General features: G+C 41.3%; 3 protein-coding genes across 4 annotated transcripts in view; all 3 read right to left on the bottom strand.

Moving 5' to 3' along the window:
- EGFL6 (EGF like domain multiple 6) overlaps nucleotides 1-10092 on the bottom strand; it is a 68144-nt gene extending 58052 nt beyond the window's left edge. Inside the window, exon 1 of one of the 2 annotated variants that reach the window (XM_069100600.1) lies at nucleotides 9602-10092. Coding sequence is in view for 1 of the 2 variants with exons in the window: in XM_069100599.1 (XP_068956700.1) it covers nucleotides 9602-9678 (77 nt within the window). In the remaining variant the exon portion in view is untranslated. The remainder of the gene's footprint in view (nucleotides 1-9601) is intronic. The other variant, XM_069100599.1, reaches the window with a different exon arrangement.
- Nucleotides 1-15297, bottom strand: part of OFD1 (OFD1 centriole and centriolar satellite protein) — a 344344-nt gene that overhangs the window by 240124 nt on the left and 88923 nt on the right. The gene's annotated exons all lie outside the window — the stretch shown is intronic.
- RAB9A (RAB9A, member RAS oncogene family) overlaps nucleotides 1-15297 on the bottom strand; it is a 271297-nt gene that overhangs the window by 167077 nt on the left and 88923 nt on the right. The window lies entirely within an intron of this gene.

Below are 15297 nucleotides of genomic sequence, written 5' to 3'. Positions count from 1 at the left end.
GTGTGTGTGTGTGTGTGTGTGTGTGTGTGTGTGTGTGTGTGTGTGTGTGGTCAGACCTATGGTTTAGGAAAATCCTTTGGCAGCTATATAAAAGACAGGTCACAGTAGAGAGAAACTTGAGGCAGTAAGATCAGTTAGAAGGCTCCTTAGCACACTTTAAGTTGAAAATAAGTATGCTCCCTTTTATTAGGGCTGCATAAACAGCGACATGTTCAGCTTTGGACATCATGAGGGCCAAGACCAACTGGTTTCTCAGAAATAGAGAACCGAGTTGCACAGGGTAAGAGTGAAAGGACATATTAGGTGAGGGATCTCACCCTGGGCACACCTAGATCACCTAACACGGAAGCCTGGGTGTAGGCCCCTTTAATTGACTACTTGGCCAGAATAGGCTGCATCTTTCAGACTCATCAGAAAGGGGCAGTTTTTGTTTTTCCTGTGCATTCTCTTCTGCTGCTTCCAATTGGTGATTGCTATTCACTTACAGCACAGGCACCATGACCTAAGCCAGTGAGAGAGTCAGGACTTTTACCTTCTGTTCTCCCTCTTGGCCCTTGGCTCCGAGGTTTTTCTTGGCCTGGGGGGGGGGTTTCTGTCTTTTTTTTATTTCACTTGTTCTCAGTGTCTCAGTTTCAAGTGCCAAGAGGTGACCCCCACTAAACCTGGGAGTTAGAACCATGATGACCTTGGAGTCAGGATTGTAGGTGGGATATTGGAGCTGACCAACCCTAGAAGTCAGAGTGTAAGGTAGGGGTGTGTGTATGAAGTTGGAACTGGGACTGTGTGCTCTAGGAGCTCAGCTAATCTATAAATGTAATTCTTTTCCATTCTAGAAACTGGGATGGTACGAGGGAGAAGGAGGTTAAGCTCTATGGGGTGGCGAAGTAAGTTTTTATATTTATGATTATGCCTTTTGAAGTAAATGTCCTCTTGTAAAAGTTAATCCAACTATTTGTGGTTAATTGGAACTGGGGTGCAGGGGACCTGTAATTGGAAGAACACCATTGTGGGTGCTGGAGTCATTTGCAGAGAGCCTAGACATCTCAGACTCTCAGAGAATCCTGGGGGATGGATGAAATGTGAAATACCTGACAATGGGGGCTAGGGTAGCAGTGTTACAAAAGATACATGACCATCACATATACTATTTTTCAAATATTAATGAATCACCTCATTTAATCAATAGCTTACCATGATTGTTACCAATATATGTATGTAGATGTACATCTATCTATCTATCTATCTATCTATCTATCTATCTATCTATCTATCTATCTGTCTGTCTGTCTGTCTGTCTGTCTGTCTGTCTATCTATCATCTGTCTATCTATCATCTATCTATCCATCCGTCTGTCTGTCTGTCTATCTATCTATCTATCTAGAACAGACTGAGTAGAATAATAGCATTTAGAACCAGAAGGGGACTTAGACAATAATAGTGCTTTAAGGCTTACAATGTTCTTTATAGATATTATGTCACTTTATCCTCAGGATAACCCTGGAAGTCAAGTGCTATTGTCATCCCCATTTTAGAGTTTGTGACTTACCCAGTGTCATATAGTATTTGAGGAGCTCCCGGTGCTCTATCCATTGCACCATCTACTGGTCTAAAGATCATCTAGTGACCAATCCATTCAATTTGCAGATGAGGAAACTGATTAAATGACTGCCCTATGCTTACACAGCTTGGATTTGGAAAAACTAGGACAAGGAGACTCCCAGATCAGGGCCCTTTTCCATCGTCCTTGCCAGTGCCTATTTCAAGCATACTGGAGTAGAGTGCAAACTGAAAACTCAAGTCCCCCAAAGACGTGAAGATCCACAGAAAACTAATTATGACTCATTGATTTCTATGATTTAAAAAACTCATAACATTCACTGTATTGCATATTTATGCTACAAACTTTGTTGGGAGTATACAGGTTCCCTTGAACAGATGGCTGGATACATTTCTTTCTTTACCAGTTGAATTCAATTATTGTGAACTTAGCATCATGGGGTGATGGATTTAGAGCTTGAAGTGGTCTCAGAAATCCTCCAGTTCAAACTCTCATTTTATAGTTCAGGAAATTGAATCCCATAAGTATTGCACTGGGAAAAATTTCAAGAGAAAGTGGCTAGAAGATGAAGTTCACCTACATTTAGAAAACTTAACCTTGAAGAGAGAAACCTTTTCCCTCAAACATCAACATTCATTGTTTTCACACCTATGCATTCAAGGCAAAGGTAAAATCTTAAAGATTTGGGTTGTATACATTTTACCCAAGTCATGTTGCACACTAAATCAGAAATGAAGGTTATTTAAGGACTTAGAATCATATATGACTTTTATATTTTGACTACTAAATGACTTAGAAAGAATAGAGAAATTTCATGCCATGAAGTTGTGATACAGAATATGTTTTATACAAGAGAAGCAATTATAAAAGCATCAATTTTATTGCAAATCACTAGAGAATGATATGAACCCATAAGTAAAATATTATTTAAATTAATTGTGCTTATGCAGATCTGTTCTACTAGTTTCAAGAAATCACTGGTTAAAATGTAAAATTCTAATGGAAATATGTTTTCCATGACAGCATATGTATAAACTCATATCAAACTGTCTGCCATTTTTAGAAAGGGGGAGGAAGGGTGAAAAATTTGGAACTCAAAATCTTATAAAAATGAATGCTAAAAATTTTCTTGATATGTAATTGTCGGGGAAATTACTATTTAATGTAAAATTCTACTATATCTGGGCAGTTGTTTCATTAAACATGAATATGGGTACAATAATTCCAGGGAACAAGCTAAAAAAATTAGTGGATAAAAAACGATTGCTAATAATTCCTGGTTTACGTCCATTTGGATGGCATAAGAAAAAGACATTCGTTACATTAACGAGCCATTTAATCACCCTTCAACATTACTTGCCCCAAACCATTTAAACACTTATTTTATGGGGAAGAGGAGAGCAATGTGTACACACATGTAGCCATTTAAAAATAATGAATGGCAAAAAATTGAATCATTAAAAGAAATATTTTATTTTTGTTTTTGAAGCTGAACAAGACCAGACCAGCTGATTGCAAGGAAGTTTGATGACTTCTACAATAACAGGGTACTTTATGATTGAAGACTGAGCAAATCTTCTATTTGGGAGGCTGCTTAAACAATTAATTCCTACAACAATCAAATAAGGTTTCTAATTATTGTAGGCACAACACCATCTATGCAGTTTCCAAAATTAAAACAGAAGCTCTCTGTCCATTGATGGAGATTTGGGTTCTGAATACCTGAAGTGTGGTATGCTATCCCATTCTGTCCTCCATCATTTCAGAGAATGGTCATAGATGCTGCAGGGGACCTAAAGAAATAAAATGGTACCTTTGTCCTCAAGAATCTTGTATGAATTGGGACAGACTTTGATCCTTTACTATATTCGTTCAACAAATTTGTCACTTATTATGCAGAACAATATGCTATGTTCTGGGAGAGATAAAAAATTTATACAAGATCCAGTTCACAGCATAGAAGGGGAAAAGATATCAACACATCACATGTGTATTCATGGTCATAGATGAACAGTTGGAAATGACTTTTGAGGTCATTCAGTCTAAATCAAACTGACCTATTTGATGTCCTTTATACATGATGTTCCATCTCCCATCTCTACCCAGGCTGTCGCTCCTGCCTGGAATGCCCTCCCTTTTCATCTCTATCTTTTAGAATCCTTATCTTCCTTCAAAATTCAGTTAAAGTGTCACCCCCTACACAGAACTTTTCTTTGTCCCTCTAGCAAGGTCTTTCCTCCCTCAATTTATTTTGTATTTACCTTTGTGAGTGATAGCAAAGGGTTAAGTTTCCACAGGCCCGGAATGAGGTAAGGAAATTTAAAGGAAACAATACTAGCCTTCTTTTCATTGGTTGCCCCCCCCAAATTTGGGGTGTAGATATGTACAACTAAGCGATTGAAGGATGTTTCTTTCTGATTGGGTAGAAGGGTCAAATGAATAATTATGATAATAAAGGATTGCCAACTGAAACTGTCATTGGCTGTCTCCAAATTTGGTGCATAATGAGGGATTGGAAAACATGGTCTTCTGACAGGATACTAATTCAGAAATAATTATAGTAATGCAGGATTGAGATTGTTTTGCATCAATTCGTTTGCGATTGTGAACCCACTTCACCGACCAATGGTGAGGCAGACAGGGGAGTGGGCCGGGTTAGGGTTAGGATAACAGAAGCATGTGAGCTTCCCCAATTTTCACTGAGGGCTGTGCCCTTTCTCATGAGAAAGAATAAAGACCTTTTCTGATCTCTGACTCAGATTCCGATTTTGAAGATCTGGCAGTGGTTTCTATCCCACACACCTTGTATATATTTTGAATTTACTTATGTCTGTACATGTTGCTTCCTTCATAGAATGTAAGTTCTTGGTGTGTAAGTACCCTTCTGTCTTGGTATCTCTAGTGCCTAGTACATGGTAGAGACTTTAAAAAATGTTTGTTGGGGCAGCTAGGTGGAGCAGTGAATAGAGCACTGGCCCTGAAGTCAGGAGGACCTGAGTTCAAATCCAGCCTCAGACACTTGACACACTTACTAACTGTGTGACTTTGGGCAAGTCACTTAATGCCAATTGCCTCCAAAAGCACAAAAAAGTTTGTTGATTGTTTGGGAAACAAAAAAGGGTCCATTATGGCTAGAGTATATAGTATATAAAATTGAATAACATGAGATAAATCTGGCAAGATAGAGTAGTATTGGATTGTGGGTAGCCTAGTGTGGAGGGGAGAAACCACTAAAGACAGAGACAACAGGAAGAGAAGAACGGTGATCTACATATAAGAAATAGGAAGGAATGGATCAAAGTGTTAAACTCTATTAGGAGGCTAGCACAATGAATAGTCCAGACAGGTGATTTTCATTATGATGGTTGGGCCGCTAGGTGGTGCAGCGGATAGAGTGCTGGGCCTGCAGCCAGGAAGACTCATCTTCCTGAATTCAAATCTAGCCTCAGACAATTACGAGCTGTGTGACCTTGGAAAAGTCACTCAACCCTGTCTGTCTCAGTTTCTCGTCTGTAAAGTGAGCTGGAGAAGGAAACGGCAAGCCACTCCAGTATCTTTGCCAAGAAACCTCCAGTGAGGTCACAAAGGGTTGGACATGAGTGAAATGACTCAATAACAACCAATTATGATAGAGCCAGTGGGAGCACAGGGGAAAAAAATAAATGACAGAGAGGTCATGAAGGTATAATCAATAGGATTGGTAACTGAAATTCCTCCTTTCCTTCAAGGCCTCACTCATGGACTACTTAGTACATCCATGAAACTTTCCCAAATCTCATCCTATCCCCATCTGAAATGATCTTTCCCTCCTCACATTCCCCCTAGCTCTTTGTCTAGATATCTCTGTACTCATCAAATTCTTCCTTCAATAGTGGTTATCTTTGTACATCTTGTCCCCTTGTGAAATGATAATCTTGTTGAAGGCAACATTGGTGTTAATTAAATTCTTGTGTGTGTGTGTGTGTGTGTGTGTGTGTGTGTGTGTGTGTTTGGAGGGGGGAAGGCAGAGCAATTGCGGTTAAGTGACTTGCCCAAGGCCACATGGCTTGGGCAGTAAATGCTAAGTGTCTGAGGCTGGATTTGAACTCAGGTCCTCCTGACTCCAGGGCTGGTGCTCTATTCACACAGCACCTAGCGGCCCCTGTGTTAATTAATTTCATATATAGCATCTAGCACAGTGTTTATTAAATTCAATACTTAGATATTTCAAGATGATCTTAGAACATTTTTCCCCAACAAAGAGGTTTGAATTTAAAATAGAAACTAGGTCAGAATTAGGAAATCAACATAGATTTGGAATCGAGATTACAAACTGTAAAATGAGTAGCCAAATTGGATGTCTCTGAAAAAATAAAGAAACTTTTGATATGATATGCCAATCCAGGAAAAACTAGGTATTTTAAATGTTTGAATCTTCTCTGTTATTTTGTGCCCACAAATGTGGTTTATATCAATAGAGATTATACATAATATAGGCTTCCAATATCAGCCATTCCATTGAAATTAGTCCTTGAAATAAAACCATTGCCAGAATTTTCTATGATACAAGTGGGTCTCTCTTGAACTTTCTTGACTCTCTCCTAGGACCACTAAATTCTGGAGTTTTAGGTGAATTCCTATAAATGATTAATCTTAAAAAAAGATGAATGTTGGGTTATGTGCTACAAAAACACACATCAAAATAGTCTCCTTTAATAATGCTGAAAGTCTGAAGCTATCCCACCCAAGTCAGTATTGGGTAAAAAAACTGGCTACATCAGGAGTCTGACAAGGATTAATTCTTAAGCCTACCATTAAGGAGACCCAGTGAAATAAAGCCAGGACCTTTACCTGAGCTCTGGATTTCCCTTAGCTCTCATTTTGATATCTGAATGTAAAGGAAATAGGAGTTTAGAACAAGTTAGGTGTTAGTAAGGTAAGAGGTTCTTAACCTGGGGTCCATAAACTTGAAAAATATTTTGATAACTGTATTTCAATAGAACTGGTTTCCTTTTGTAATCTTATGTATTATGTTTAATACATTAAAAATAATACTCCAAAATGTCCATAGGTTTCATCAGAGCTCCAGAGGGGACCATGATACAAAAAAGATGAAGAATTCCTACTGAAAACACTAAACCTATGGAAGAGAATAATTAGCAAGATGCTGATATGCCTGAGGGCAGAAGGCTCCACCCTCTTTGAATGCTGGACACTTCAGGGCAGAATTATAGCTAAGAAATTCTATTCCTGGGGCGAATTCATTGAGTGGAGGAGGAACTCACCTATGTAATCCCTCCTCAGCCAGTGAGCTCTTTCACATCACAGCATCATAGCAGACCTGGGAATCTTCCACAGAAAAGTGTGGCTCAAGTCCCCAAGCTTAGTACTGGCTTTATGCAGTTAGAGTAGCATCAGGAGCCGGAGGAGGGGCAGCCCGTCCCTTAAGCAGTCTAGTTTATGCACCTGTGTTTTCACCAAACCCCCTTCCCTCCAGTCTTCCACCTTTCCCAATCCTAGAGCGGAGAAAGGGCAAACATTGGGCTGGGGAAGGCAAGCCCTAGTAAAAGGAATCTTGGGATCAGGTGAGGATAAGTAGGGTAGCTGTGAAGTCACACTACATGGCATAGGACTGTGACGTGCAGGAGTGATGGGTCAGAGGATTGGCTCAGAAAGGGAAGGAGGAAACACATGTCATCTAAATGTTAGTACCCTGAGGCAAAACCCCAGTTGGCTCTCCCTAGGTGCAGCTCTGCTTCAGGGGTTTCATTTCTTAAGAGATCTGAAGGTTTCAAGTATTAATGTCATATTTGGTTGTTTAAGGTCAAGTTAGTACATAATACATAATCTTGTAATGGTTAATGCTTAATCTTATAAAGGAATTCACCTTTTTTGGCACTTTGATGAAGCGTATGGACAAATCAAAATAATATTTTTAAATATCTTAAACAACCTTATAACTCAAAAGGTCACCTAATTTATGGTGAAAGGTTTCATGGAAATAACCTACTTAAACTCAATACTATCTCCACGTAGCAGAAGTAATGTGTGAAACCTCAAGAAATCAACTTGTGCCAACTCTCTGCAAAGATGGCCTTGCCTTCTGTGTCAATGTGTTTTCTATAACTTCAGGTCTGGAGTTTATAAAATCTGGTCCCTTGTGCAGTTCCTGAAAAACCGGTGACCCGTGCTTGACAGCTCTAAGCATGTTGGAACAGGGATACTTCCACTTGCTGATACTAAACATAACCAGCTCATGAACTTGATACTAAGCAAATAAACCCACTTTACATCTTTGAAAACTGTATCTTGCAGAATTTGACATGGATTCTCCATTTTAATATTCTCTAGTTGATTGGGAGGTTTCATGGCTTTTAACTTAATTTAGTGGCACTTTGAAAGTGAAACCCTGGAACTCTGTTTACCTGGTACCAAATAATTATTAATTCTCTTAAAAATAGCATTTATCATCTATCTTACCTTGGAGTAATACATGTATAAAATTTTTCTCTTTGAAGATTAAATGAAAACCGTCTGTCAATTTTTTTTTTATCATAGAAGAACACAGATATCTGTAGTCAATATTCTAACAACACTTTGCCTTTTATTTATGAGGCGGCTAAGTGGTACAGGGGCTAGGGTGCTGAGTCTAGAGTCAGAAAGACCTGAGTTCAAATTCTGCTTTAGATATTTAATAGCTGTGTGGCCTTAGGCAAGTCATTTAACCTCTGGTTGCCTTAGTTTCTTCAACGGTAAAATGGGGATTAAAAAAAAGTGCTTACCTCCTAGGGTTGTCGTGAGGATCAAATGAAATAATGGTATGTGTAAAATACAGTAGGGACTTATAAATGCTGGTTTCCTCATTTCTTAAAAGAGCATCTACTTATTGTTAAATTAATAGATGGATCATACAAATGTATGAAATAGGACCTTTGAAGTCAACTCCAACTTCCTCGTTTTTTTTGAAGATCCTAAATGGCTACATGACTTCTATAATGTCCCAAGGCTACTAAGTGTCTTATAGCTGAGATGTGGATCCAAGTTCCTCCTTTTCTACTTTTCCACCCACAAATCCAATGTTCTTTCTACAACCTCATGAATTTCTACTTGAACTTAAGAATCTCTGCATTACTACAGTGGAATAAAACCTCCCCCCCCCCCCCAACTCCCGCCTTACACTCCAAGCATTTAACTCCAGGGTACCTTTATAAAACTTATCTAAGGACAGTGCTTTAAGGAGAATCCATGTAAAATTCTGCAAGATACAGTTCTGATTTCAAGTCCAGGGCTCTTCATGGTGCATTGGGAGCTAATGCGGCAGAGAGGAGGAGTATTGATTCTGGATTCAGAGGACTTGGGTTCAAATCTTGCCGTTTGATACTCTGCAGACCTGAGTATATCTGTGAACGAGATGACATCTGAGGTCCTTACTAGTTGTAAATTTATGGTGCCCTCTCCCCCTCCCCCAGCCCTTCTTGGGTTAGAGACACCTGTGGTCAGTAAGCCAACCTACCTAATTTTGAATCCTAGGGCAGTGAATTTATATTGATTCTGGCAATTATGTTGAACAGAAATGTGTGTGTGTGTGTGTGTGTGTGTGTGTTTGGGGGGATATCAAAGGAGCACCAAAGATATAGATAAGTTGTCTGCTTGTTTGTTCAAAACCCCTTAAAGGCCACCAACGTGGTGTCTCTGTTTCAACCATCCCTCTCCCCAACCCAGAGGCTGACAGCTAGTCAATGCCCAGCTCAGTTGAGTAGAGTGAAACAGCAGAAGTTGAGCACACTGGTACCCCAAGTTATAGACAGCAGAGGGGTCTCCCCGAGTACCGGCAGATGGTCACATTCCTCCTGCGAACAGCATCCTTTTGAAAATGAGGGAACTGGAGAAATATTGGAATGAGTCTGAAGGGAGATAGAAACACCACATGACCCTGGGAAGAAATGACAATGGATTCACTCGGGGACCCTCCCAGTCTGGCGGGGAAGGAGAGGGGAACAAAAGAATCGCATAAAGAAAGCAAATCCAGGACGCTGCAGCCCATTTCTGGGCAGACACACTCACCTGGCTGCCGTGTTAACAAAACCACCTGCAACCAAGGAGAGAAGGAAGCACAGTCCTGGGCACCAGGACGCCCGCATCTTGGAGACGCAGCGGAGGGCGGACGGGCTGAGACACCGGCCGGGAGGCGGGGAAGAGTGGTCAGGGAAGCCCACGCAGTCCCTTCTTTCTTCTCCACGTCCAAATCTCGATGCTAGGGACGGAGGGCACGGGGGCAGCAGCCCCAGCGCGTCTGCTCCTCCCGAGCCGGCGCCGCACAACAGAGCTGGCGGGACTGGACGGGTCTGGAGGTCCGGCGGCTGAAGCCCCTCCCCAGACAGGGAAGGGGGAGTCGGAGCCCGGGGGGCTGGGGCGCTGTCGGGGACTCCAGCCGAGGTGGAGCGAGGACAGCAAAGGACCCCACAGTCTGCAGCCTCCAGCCCTCTCCAGGCTCCTGTGGAATAGGAAAGCCGGGAGGGAGGGAATGAGAGAGGGAGGGTGGGGGGGGGGGGGGAGCTAGAAACTTTGGGCTGGGATCCTCCTCCCGCAGGTAATCAGCTATCTCTCTCTAGAAGCTGCTGTTCCTTGTTTGCTGCCTACCTCAGAGCCGGAGCCAATTCAATTCAATTCAATTCCGTTAGTTCAGTTCCGTTCCTTTTAACCAACGGGAGGGCAAACTTTGTTCCCAGGGGTGTGCTAAGCGCGCACACTGGGCACTCGTATGTGTACAGCATAGCACAAAATTAACTCTCCTGAAGCGTTTGTGTTTTAGTTGGGGAAAGAGGCCATGATGCACTCAGGGAACGATCAGGTAGCGTTACCACCACCCTTCAATCCACACAAAGCTGTCATTCTTTTCAAAGGGTTTCCCCTGAATCTTTCAGAATTTACAAGCAGAAATCATCTCTAGGAGAGCCATGGACTAAGGGTAAAAATAAATGGCAGGCTAGCTCCATTCAGAAGAGATGAAGAAATGAACCTTTGGTCTTTGCAGAGGTGAGGAACGGTGGACATGTAACATCACATATACTCACTCTCTGTGGATGTGTTGGTTGATTTTGCGGAGCTGCTTTTCCCCCACTCCTTTCCCCACCTCCCCCCAAGCTTGTTGTAAGGGGCGGATTGCTGGGTAAGAGCTAATATTTCTATAGCACGTCAATATTCCATCTGAGCTTCACAACAACCCTCTGAGGGATAGCTGCTACTATTATCATCCCCGTTTTACTATGAGAAAACTGACTCCGAGAGTAGTCAAATGATGTAACCAAAGTCACACAGTAAGTGTGTGAAACAGAATTCCATCCTGGGATTTCCTGACCCCAAGCCCAGCATTTTACACATTGTGCCACCTAACTGCCTTTGATAGAATAGGGGAGAGGGTTATTGTTCAGTCTTTTCAATTGTGTCTGACTTTTTGACTCTTTGGGGTTTCTTGGCAATGATATTGGAGTGCTTTGCCATTTCTTTTTCTGGTTCATTTTACAGAGGAGGAAACTGAGGCAATCGGGATTAAGTGACTTACCCAGGGTGACCCAGTTGGAAGTGTCTGAGGTCAGATTTGAACTCAAGGAGATGAGTCTTCCTGACTCCAGGCCCAGCACTCTATGCACTGTACCACCTAATTGCCCAGGGAGGGAGGAAAGGAATATGTTGGGAAATGAAGCTAAATTAAAAGTAAGCAAATAAAATTTAAAAAATAAATGGCCAATAAATATTCAGAGAACCAGCTTTTTGTGTACCGTTTTTCAAAATAAATGGGTGATGATATTGTTGATGATGAAGACTATGACAACATTGTGGGGGTGGGGTGTGCACACCTCTTTTCTAAGGCATCCTGGTGTGGCAGACACAAAGACCAACATCCTCCCAGTTGCACCACAGAGCTCTTGGCTGAATGAATCTCCTCCTTTCTTTTCCTTGTACTTCACTTGCTTTGGATTCAAGATGGATCTGATTATGAAGATTTTAAGGCTACTCACTGGACCGGCTGTTTTCTGAATTATGAGATAACATATACACGAGACAACTCTAGAAACTTGAAGTGTAGCGTGCTGTTGGCATTCGCATCGAAGACATTTACATTTATTTTCCTTCTTATCTTAAATTAGAACCACTCACTTCAGCAATTAGGATGAGTGCTCCTCTGAGTTCAAGGGATTTGAAAATGAGACTTGATCAGTTTCTCTTATGAAATTGCATTGCTTCCTTCACTTGGCAGCAAACATTTCTTCAAATGAGTATGTGGTAATCCTGTGCTGGCACTGGGGGCAGAAAAGGAAACCCATGCACAAGAATTATGGTTCCGAAGGAGATTTAACAAAGGATATTCTTTATGGTAGACAGGAGTGCAATGTGGCAGGCCTCCAAATCTGAGCCTAAATTGGATTGATCATGTGGTAGTTTCCATGATTAAGATGGCATGACAATTCCATAGATGGTTTCCCACTTTCCCCCTTTTGTATAGGAAAAGTCCTATCTCTTGTATGTAAGTAGGATTGTTGTTATCCTTTTTAGAGTTTAGTTTCTTAGGATCCATGGCCATGCCAATATCTAGTTTTCAGTAATTAGATAATAAGTCCGAGAATAGCCCTAAGAATCATAAATAGTACATAGAATCCATAGTCCTACTGAGGCTTTGCAGTGAGATAAGGGATGATATAATGTGATATTTACTACACCTGCACCAAATGACTATATTGATAAAGTTAACCTGTGAGGCTATCGTTGGCAAGATGCCTATTTTGTCTTTTGCCCTAAAAAGCAAGTGGGCACTGGTCAGTGAGTAGAGAATCTATGGAGGAACCCATTTGGGATTTGGGTAATGCATGGAGGAATGCATGTACCTGTCTTAACCACCCACATTGAGGCTCAAGTGGATTTAGGGGAGTGCACAAGTTGGGCCAGGCTCAATTGACTCCATCGCGAGTAGGGGTAGTTCCACCATATTGCCTGCCCCTACAAGAAGGGTGACTAGGGAATGCTATAGGAGCTGGTGCTCCCATTATCGGCAGCTCCCTCTTGAGAAGACTAGTCTAGAATAAAGTGAAATTATTAACTTCTCTGATTACCAGCCTATCTTCCTGTCCTTACCAGATCAAGAGTGAACCTGTTAGAGACTGAAGTCTAAAAACTCTAGTGCCCCCCCCCCCCCCAGAGTGTGAAACACTTTGATGTGTCACAATCTTCCATGATATATCTCCCATAACTTTACCCTTCACTCTAGATGAGTTCAGGCACTTTATATTTCTCATTTGGACTATTTTAATAGTTGGCCTCTTTGCCTCCAGACTCTTCTTATTCCAATCCATCTTTATGCAGCTGCCAAAGTGAGGTTTCTGCAATATAGATCTCACTCTGTCAACCTTGTTACTAAAAAACATCCAGCGGTTCCCCAGGGTCTCGAGGATAAAATACAAACTCTTCAGTCTTTCACAATCTGACTCTGACCATTTCTAGTCTTCCTCACTCTTACTGTGATTCACAAATTTTCTTCCCATAAAACTTGCCTACTAGCTTTCTGCCAATGTGCCATCCCATCTTCTGTCTTTGTGTAAGTGGTCCTTCATATCTGGAATGCATCTTTCCTCACCTCTGCTTTTCAGAATACCTGGCTTTCTCCAGCACAGCTCAGGTGAAGCCCCCTACACAAAGGGTCTTTTCCCATTTATTACCATTCCATCCTTGAAATCACATTGTCGATACTTGCTTATGTACATGTCATAACTTCCTAATAGAATGTAAACTCTCAGAGGGCAAGGACCATTTCCTTTCTTATCTCTGTAGATAAAGCACTATAATAGCAGGCCCTCAATGCATATTTGTTGAAATAAATTCAGTTGAATTGAAGGAAGAAGAGCTGGTTTTTCCTGACAGAAAATACATGAATGAAAACGAAAATGTGGATTAATTATTTGGACGTTTGTCTGTATAACATAACACCTAACATCCAAACGTCTGACCAGAAATTTTGTTTACTTGACAATAAGTCTGACAGGAATATTTATTAACCTTTCATCTTTAAGCTGTCTCTTCTCAGACAATCCTAAACATGGGTGTTGGTGATGTATTAAACACCATAGAGAATACAGTTAGGTCTCAATTAGTTCACTTTATAAGCCCTCTGAAGGGTTCACATGTATTTAAATTCAGATCATTTGAAATTATAATTATGTAAAATGTAGTCATTGGTTCCAGCCCAGTTTTAGAAATATGCAGTATGAATTTAATAATGCAACCACTTTGGGGATTCATTGTTTATTCACTACCTTGGTGAACGGCATTGTCCTTGTTCTCTCTAAGTTTCTTGACTTAAATTATACTTAAAACAGGCATGCTGTGTGTGCATCCTCCCCTCAAGAATTTTGCAAATGTTAGGATCCCATGATAAATCTTAATTCCATGATCTATGTGGCAATTCCCCTGAACATCCAGATGGGACACATCTGCACCCCTTTCCCTATGTAACTCATAGAGAACGGGTGTGACGCAACACAGTGATCCTAAAAAGATACTGCTAGTCCCATCCTCCAACAGAAATAACATAAAGTTTGACACAAATGTGCCTCGCTGTTCCTTGGGATTACTCCTAACATTTTGATTTTGCTTCTGTTGGCTTTATTTATTTATTTATTTTGCTAGCACCTAGACATGGTTGAGGAGGTAGGAGGCAAATCCTAGAGAGAGAAGTTTGGGGAAGGTAAAGATCCAGCTGAAATAACCCCCCTGCCATTTCATGGATTTGTGCCTGTGGACAACGAGATTGTCAGTTGCAATATGAGGAAGAAAGGACATGGACTGAAAATAATATGCTACCGGGTGGAAAGATGACAGATGGGAGCGTCGTAGCTGTGCAAAGGCAGGTGTTTTTAATAACCACGTTGCTCCAGCTGACTTTAAAGAGAAGCCAGGCAGCTACTCTTTAAAGGGCCCTCTAATATTCTATAAAAGAAAATAAATCTTTGATCAAAATCTCATGAAACCGTCATGTTCTTTTACCGTGCTGCCTACCTACCTCTCTTGTCTACGTCTATTTAGCCTGCTGCATGGAGCAGGTGTGGCGTGACTGTTGCTGCAAATTGTTTCTTAGTCGTGTCTGACTCTTTGTGATCCCATTTGGGATTTTCTTGGCAAAGATACTGGAGGGGTTTGCCATTTCCTTCTCTGGCTCATTTTCCAGATGAGAATCTCATGCAGACAGGGTGAAATGACTTGCCCAGGGTCACACAGCTAGTAAGTGTCTGAGGCCAGATTTGAACTCAGGAAGATGAGTCTTCTTGACTCCAGGCCAGGCATTCTATCCACTGTGCCACCAAGGGTGATATTTCAGTCCTGTTAAACACAGATCCAAAGTTAATTGGTATGAGCAGGACTGTGGGTTAAGTAGGAGTAGGGAATCATAGTGTCTTCAGTGAATGTTCTGCTGACTCAAAATGCATACCACTTTCTTGATCCCTGTTGCTAGTGAAGATAATAATGCAGTGGATAGAGCTCTGAGTCTGGAATCAGGCAGGGCTGAGTTCAAATTTGACCCCAGACACTTAGAAGGTGTGTGACCTTGGGCAAGTCACTTGACCTCTGTTTGCCTTAGATTCTTCAATGGTAAAATAGCACGTACCACTCAGGGTTTTTGTGAGGATCAAATGAGATATTTATAAAGCATCTGGCACATAGTAGGCACTTAATAAATGCTTGTTTTTCCACTTCAGGGGAGTAGGTGGTGC

The sequence above is a fragment of the Petaurus breviceps genome, unplaced genomic scaffold (genome assembly GCF_028583685.1).
Source record: "Petaurus breviceps papuanus isolate PSGF00001 unplaced genomic scaffold, PetGlider_PUasm1.0 419, whole genome shotgun sequence".
Taxonomy (NCBI): domain Eukaryota; kingdom Metazoa; phylum Chordata; class Mammalia; order Diprotodontia; family Petauridae; genus Petaurus; species Petaurus breviceps.
The sequence above is the reverse complement of the archived record's forward strand: the minus strand, read 5'-3'. Positions and strand labels throughout refer to the sequence as shown.